Raw genomic sequence first — 7,549 nt, forward strand, 5'->3', positions numbered from 1 at the left:
TGGAGGTGAAATCCTTCTGAGCACAAAGGAAGAGCGGGATCTGGGGGGATTGTATCTGATGATCTTAAGGTGGCCAAACAGGTGGATAAAGTGAGGGTATAATTACAAAAAAATAAATATAACAGCCCTGCTCCATGCAGTCTGTCCTGGGATTTGGGGGGCTGCCTGCCCCTTACGGACCCACTGCATGCAGTCTGTCCTGGGATTTGGGGGGCTACCTGTCCCTTACAGACCCACTGCATGCAGTCAGTCCTGGGATTTGGGGGGCTACCTTTCCCTTACGGACCCACTGCATGCAGTCTGTCCTGGGATTTGGGGGGCTGCCTGCCCCTTACGGACCCACTGCATGCAGTCTGTCCTGGATTTGGGGGGCTGCCTGCCCCTTACGGACCCAGTGCATGCAGTCTGTCCTGGGATTTGGGGGGCTACCTGTCCCTTACAGACCCACTGCATGCAGTCAGTCCTGGGATTTGGGAGGCTACCTGTCCCTTACGGAGCCACTGCATGCAGTCAGTGCTGGAGCTGGGCTATAACATTGCCATTCCTTACTTGCGACTGCTTTGAGGTGCAGCATCTGATGCATGATCACAATTTTCTTCCTTCCTCAGGGCCAAGCAGGCGCAGCAGACTGCACAGAATAAGCCTCGGTCCACCCAGCAGGTAAGGTGACTCTTTCAGCTGAGATGTGCTGGGCGGGTATTTCAGCGCAGGTGAGCAATGGTGGTGGTGGTAGGAACCTGAGCCCTGGGTGCTTGTGACACAAGGCACGAGGGGATGCTTTCCAGCTTTTGTTCTTTAGCAGACTTCACTGGGGCATTCTCTGCTTGGAAACAAAGGCGTTCAGCCCAAGGAGCTGTGAGCTATCCAGCTCATTGCTGACTTTTCAATATCCGGATCTTAGCTGGCTCTGGGCTGTATTCAGCCACGTTAGCCGGAGCCTCCGAGCAGTGCTGAACTTATCAGGGTGGATGTGGCTGGATAACCTAAGTCCAAAGCATACGGCCCGTTACTATGCAAGAACCGAGCCCTGCTGGGCCGTTAGCAGTGAAGCTGGTGGACGTCTGCCGGGGTTGCTGGAGTCGCTGTCATAGCAAAGCCGCCAAGATCGCGGCAAAGAAATGGGTGGCGGAGGGCAAGGCCGCCCAACGGACCTCTACCAGATTATTTTTAGGGTGTCCTCGGAGGAGGATGACCGGGGTGGGAATTGCACACCTCCAGGTCCTGCGCATCCTTCTTTTCTCGTGACCATCAGCCACCTTTAGCCATATTCCAAGGTTTCCTGTTAGGTTTACAGGTGTCCAGTTAAAGTGAGCTGGATAAGGTTATTAGGGGATATCCTGCTGAATCTGCAGGATAACTTTTCCGGCTCATTTTGGCTGAATAAGCGACGCTCCTGGGCACCCGAATCCCTTACCCAGGACTATGGAGCAGGCACAGCCCTGTCTGTCTTATTGAAAACAGCAAAAGAAAGTGGAAGAAGCCAGGCTCACGCTCAATTGTACATCAAGGTCAGAACATTCGTCTCCACCCGTTGAGAATGATAATAGCTTTGTATTCCCAGCGAAGCAGCCTTTCACGAGTAGGAAGCCCCTTACTGACAGGATGCTCTGCAGCTCGGGCGGCTTCCCTGGGAATACAAAGCTATTATCATTCTCAAAGTTTGGAGATCAATTTTTTAAACTCCATACACATAGGAGGTAATTTTCTTACGCATTAAGGGGTAGATTTTCAAAGGGATACACGCGTACCCCCCGAAAACCTACCCCAAACCCGCCCCCCTGCGCACGCTGAGCCTATTTTGCATAGGCTCGGTGGCACGCGTAAGTCCCGGGGCTTGCATGGAGAGGCGTGCGGGGGGGGGGGGGGGGGGGGGGCGTAGTGGTGTGCAAACAAAAGTACGTGCTCGCACAAAATTATAAAATCTCCCCCCCCCCCCATGTTATGGGAGTCTCAGTTTAGTGGACCCTTGGGCCGACCTTCTGGAGACTGGGAAAGGTGGTCAATGTCTCTGATGAACAGTGGGCCGGGAGGCAGATGTCAGGCAGGACGTAGATGCTCTTCACCCTTGGAGCTGGTGCTCCCCCGGGAGGAACCCGTAGGAGCCCAACCACTGGGACTTAGGCGGGTTGTGGTTCAGGACAAGTAACTGGAACCAGACTAGGACAGTAATGATACTGTAACTGGGCTCAGGTACTGGAACCAGGCAGGAACCGTAGCGGGGCTCGGGTACTGGAACCAGGCAGGAACTGTAGCGGGGCTCGGGTACTGGAACCAGGCAGGAACCGTAGCAGGACTCGGGTACTGGAACCAGGCAGGGACTGTGGCGGGACTCGGGTACTGGAACCAGGCAGGTACGTGGGGGCTCGGGTACTGGAACCGGGCAGGAACTGTGGCGGGACTCGGGTACTGGAACCAGGCAGGAACTGTGGCGGGACTCGGGTACTGGAACCAGGCAGGAACTGTGGCGGGACTCGGGTACTGGAACCAGGCAGGAACTGTAGCAAGACTCGGGTACTGGAACCAGGCAGGAACTGTAGCAGGGCTCGGGTACTGGAACCAGGCAGGAACTGTAGCAGACTCGGGTACTGGAACCAGGCAGGAACTGTAGCGGGCTCGGGTACTGGAACCAGGCAGGAACGTAGCAGGCGGGTACTGGAACCAGGCAGGTACTGTAGCAGGGCTCGAGTACTGGAACCAGGCAGGAACTGTAGCAGACTCGGGTACTGGAACCAGGCAGGAACTGTAGCAGGCTCGGGTACTGAAACCAGGCAGGAACTGTAGCAGGGCTCGGGTACTGGAACCAGGCAGGAACTGTAGCAGCTCGGGTACTGGAACCAGGCAGGAACTGTAGCAGGGCTCGGTACTGGAACCAGGCAGGAACTGTAGCAGGGCTCAGTACTGGAACCAGGCAGGAACTGTAGCAGACTCGGGTACTGGAACCAGGCAGGAACTGTAGCAGGCTCGGGTACTGGAACCAGGCAGGAACTGTAGCAGGACTCGGGTACTGGAACCAGGCAGGAACTGTAGCAGGCTCGGGTACTGGAACCAGGCAGGAACTGTAGCAGGGCTCGGGTACTGGAACCAGGCAGGAACTGTAGCAGGGCTCGAGTACTGGAACCAGGCAGGAACTGTAGCAAGACTCGGGTACTGGAACCAGGCAGGAACTGTAGCAGGGCTCGGTACTGGAACCAGGCAGGAACTGTAGCAGGCTCGAGTACTGGAACCAGGCAGGAACTGTGGCAAGACTCGGGTACTGGAACCAGGCAGGAACTGTAGCAGGCTCGGGTAGGGCTCGGGTACTGGAACCAGGCAGGAACTGTAGCAGGACTCGGGTACTGGAACCAGGCAGGAACTGTAGCAGGGCTCGGGTACTGGAACCAGGCAGGAACTGGACTGTAGCAAGACTCGGGTACTGGAACCAGGCAGGAACGGAGCGACATAGCCAAGCAGGTCACTCCGGGGTGCAACGCAACAGGAAACCAGAATGCTAACCTGTTGCAAAGCAAGGGCTGGATGGCCGCGGCATCTGATGTCAGGAATTGGGCGGAGTCTGTACTGGCGGGAAACGGGCTACAAAGGCGCCCAAGTCGCGCGTGCGCGCGCCTAGGAAGAGAGCGTCCACCGGAACCTTCACAGCGGCGCTGCCCCCGCGAGGACGCCACCAAACAGGCCGCAAGCCAGGACTCCGGAGGCGGGAGCAGGTCCGGGAATCGAGGTAAGGGCCTGGCCGCGGTGCTCGTGGCCAGGACCGCACCATTAAATGCATAAATGTAAGTACTATCACAGCAATTTTCAAAAGCCCATTTACTTGAGTAAAGTGCATTTACATGTGTGAAAATGCTTTTCCAAATCAGGCCCAGTAAAAACAGTGACAAAGAATTCATAAATAACATATACAGCACAGTACAGGATAAAAAGCAATAGAAATACAACCTTCAGTAATTTCTAACATTATTAGCAGTATTCTCTTCACAATCCTGGCCTGTCTACTGCCAGCTACTTCCTGCCACAAGCAGTGCAGGTAATACAGGCAATGCAGCACTCAGCAGCGCAGGTAACGCAACACTTGACGTAGGTAAAGAGGCAGTGCGACACTTGATAGCGCAGGGAATGCAGCACTCAGCAGCGCAGGTAACGCGACACTTGACGACGTAGGTAAAGAGGCAGTGCGACACTTGATAGTGCAGGGAATGCAGTACTCAGCAGCACAGGTAACGCAACACTTGACGTAGGTAAAGAGGCAGTGCGACACTTGATAGTGCAGGGAATGCAGTACTCAGCAGCGCAGGTAACGCGACACTTGACGTAGGTAAAGAGGCAGTGCGACACTTGATAGCGCAGGGAATGCAGTACTCAGCAGCACAGGTAACGCGACACTTGACGTAGGTAAAGAGGCAGTGCGACACCTGATAGTGCAGGGAATGCAATACTCAGCAGTGCAGGTAATGCGACACTTGATAATGCAGGTAAAGAGACAGTGTGACACTTGATAGTGCAGGGAATGCAGCACTCAGCAGTGCAGGTAATGCGACACTTGATAATGCAGGTAAAGAGGCAGTGTGACACTTGATAGTGCAGGGAATGCAATACTCAGCAGTGCATGACAATGTGGGCAGAGCTGCCAAGTTTCCTAGTTCCAGAAGGGAGATGTTTTAGTATATCCTGAAGCACTATGGGAGTGTAGTTCCTGATTTTATCTATTGAAATCAGTACTGCAATTCCCATATAGGGTTGCCAGAAATCCAGGACTAGCCGAAAATCTCCAGCCTGGACAGGGTCAATGCAAGGGTATTAGGCACTCTAAGCAAACTTTCAATCTCGCGCCTTCCCTCTGACACAGGGTGCCTAGCAGGGGCAGCTCTGTCACAGCATTTCTCTCTTGCCCCACTCAGCATTCACCTCTCACTCTCCCCTCACCCTCTCTCAAGTCCTGCATTCCCCCATCCACAGTGCACAGCATCTTCTCCCCAGCATTTTCTTCTTTCTTCCCTTCACTCTCTGTTCAGCACACTACTACTACTACTTACTACTTAACACTTCTATAGCACTACTCAACGTACGCAGTGCTGTACAACATAAGAACATGTCATACTGGGTCTGACCAAGGGTCCCTCAAGCCCAGCATCCTGTTTCCAACAGTGGCCAATCCAGGCCATAAGAACCTGGAAAGTACCCAAACATTAAATAAATCTCAAGCTACTATTGCTTATTGATTAATAGCAGTTTATGAAATTTTCCTCTAGGAACTTATCCAAATCTTTTTTAAACTCAGTTACACTAACTTCCATAACTATATCCTCTGGCAATGAATTCCAGAACTTAATTATGCATTGCATAAAAAAGAATTCTCTCCAATTTGTTTAAAATGTGCTACTTGCTAACTTCATGCAGTAGCCCCTAGCCTTTGTATTATCTGAAAGAGTAAATAATTGTTTTCCATTTACCCATTCAAGTCCTTTCATGATTTTGTAGACCTCTATCATCTGGTTAGACGCATTGTCTCCAGTGCCTACACTATCTTCACTAGACCTGCTCTGACACCTCCTTTACCAGTCAACCAGCCAGTTCCTCGGCTCCAGATGTCATCTCAGTACATAGGGGTTCCCAAAGAATGTTGGGGATTCCTTAACCAGTGCAGAATTCACTTTCAGCTTCAGGCTGCACTCTTCCCTCATGATCACAGAAACATAGAAATGACAGCAGAAAAAGACCAAATGACCCATCCAGTCTGCCCAGCAAGCTCCCACACTTATTTTCCCATACTTATCTGTTGCAACCGACCTCCAAGTTCTGGGCCCTTGTTGGTAACTGTTTGAACTGTTGGTAACTGTTTGAAACTGTGTTGTTTCCTGCCACCCCCTGCTGTTGATGCAGAGGTAAATGTTGGGGTTGCATCCAGATGAAGCGTAAGGCTTAATGGTTAAAAGGTAGTACTGCCGCATCAAGCAGTTACCCCGATGCTTGTTTACCCAGACTGCACAGATCAATACCTTGTTGAATGCTGTCCTGAATGTAAATCCTCTTTTCCACATTTCTCCCTGCCGTTGTGAAGCAGAGAGCAATGTTTTATATGCATTCAAAGTGAAGTATCAGGCTTAATTGGTTTAGGGTAGTACCGCCGCAATAAGCAAGCTACCCCCATGCTTATTTGTTTACCCAGACTGTGTAGTTCAGTCCTTGTTGGTTGTTATCTGAAGGCAATCCTCTTTTTCCACATTTCCCCTTGAAGTTGAAGCAGAGAGCAATGTTGGGGTTGCATTAACCATGCGAAGGCTTTTTGAGTAAGGGTAGGTAATCACCAGGTAGTAGCCACCATTCCAGCACGCCACCCCCATGGCTCTTCTGTTCAGTCCCATCTTCTATTCTTTATAGATCCACAGTGTTATCCATGCCCTTTGAAATCCTTCACAGTTTAGTCTTCACCACTTCCTCCGGAAGGGCATTCCAGGCATCCACCACCCTCTCATTGGAGAAAATACTTCCTGACATTGGTTCTGAGCATTCTCCCTGGAATTTCAAATCGTGACCTCTAGTTTTACTGATTTTTTTCCAATGGAAAAGGTTTGTTGTTGATCATGAATCATTAAACCTTTCAAGTATCTGAAAATCTGTATCATATCACCCCTGCTCTTCCTCCTCCTCCAGGGTGTACATATTTAGGTTCTTCAATCTCTCCTCAGAAGTCATTTGATGAAGACCCTCCACCTTTTTGGTCACCCTTCTCTGGACCGCCTCCATCTTGTCTCTGTCTCTTCGGAGATACGGTCTCCAGAACTGAGCGCAGTACTCTAGGAGAAACCTCACCAAGGACCTGTACAAGGGCATCATCACCTCCTTTTCTTTCTATGCAGCCCAGCATTCTTCTGGCTTTAGCTAATCGCTAAGACCTCATATATTCTCCTCATTGTACAGTCCAGCCTTAGCATGGGCTTCTCCCTTCTAGGAGTGAGGGGACCCCATCCTGTTGGACCTCCCTATCTTCTTAGAGCATTTCCGCATGGTTTTGAAGAACTTGGCTGTACCTCTGCACTGGCTTCAGACCTGCTGCATATACGACAGATTTCAGGCAACCTGGAAGAATTCACTGAGCTCAACTGGCGTGAGGATAACCTGGTTGCAATCTTCCTGGAGGGCCTCTTGGGGAAGATAAAAGACGAGCTTGCAGCCCAGGGTTTACCGACCCACTGGAGACTCATCGCCCTGACGAGCAAGATTGACTGTTGCCTGCAGAGGAGGGCTTGGGAGACCCACCCGGCTCATAGATCTTTCACCCTGGTAATGTTATGATCGGTAGCTCACGCTTGCCCCATGGACCGCCGCTCCTACCTCTGGGCCCAGTCCTGGTGAATGTGGCAGGATGCCACAGACGCTGCACGACCCCCATGCCTCCTCTTAGGCACATGTGCTCGTGTAACATAGTTTAATTTAAAGGCCCCACAGCACCCATGGATGCCGCTACAGCCTCTGGCCTATTAAAGGCCCTTTCCTCCTTCCAGTCCTAACTTCGGCAACAGGGCAGCCCGCTTCATTTAGTAGTGTGAGTTTCCAG

The 7,549-nt window shown here is 51.7% G+C and overlaps 1 protein-coding gene across 1 annotated transcript in view; it reads left to right on the forward strand.

Moving 5' to 3' along the window:
• Window positions 1-7,287, forward strand: part of LOC115096253 (disintegrin and metalloproteinase domain-containing protein 9-like) — a 150,600-nt gene extending 143,313 nt beyond the window's left edge. The window contains exon 17 of the mRNA XM_029610761.1: window positions 7,060-7,287. Within this exon, the coding sequence (XP_029466621.1) occupies window positions 7,060-7,287 (228 nt within the window). The remainder of the gene's footprint in view (window positions 1-7,059) is intronic.
• The last annotated feature ends 262 nt before the right edge of the window (window positions 7,288-7,549 follow it).

The sequence above is a fragment of the Rhinatrema bivittatum genome, chromosome 7, assembly GCF_901001135.1.
Source record: "Rhinatrema bivittatum chromosome 7, aRhiBiv1.1, whole genome shotgun sequence".
Classification (NCBI taxonomy): domain Eukaryota; kingdom Metazoa; phylum Chordata; class Amphibia; order Gymnophiona; family Rhinatrematidae; genus Rhinatrema; species Rhinatrema bivittatum.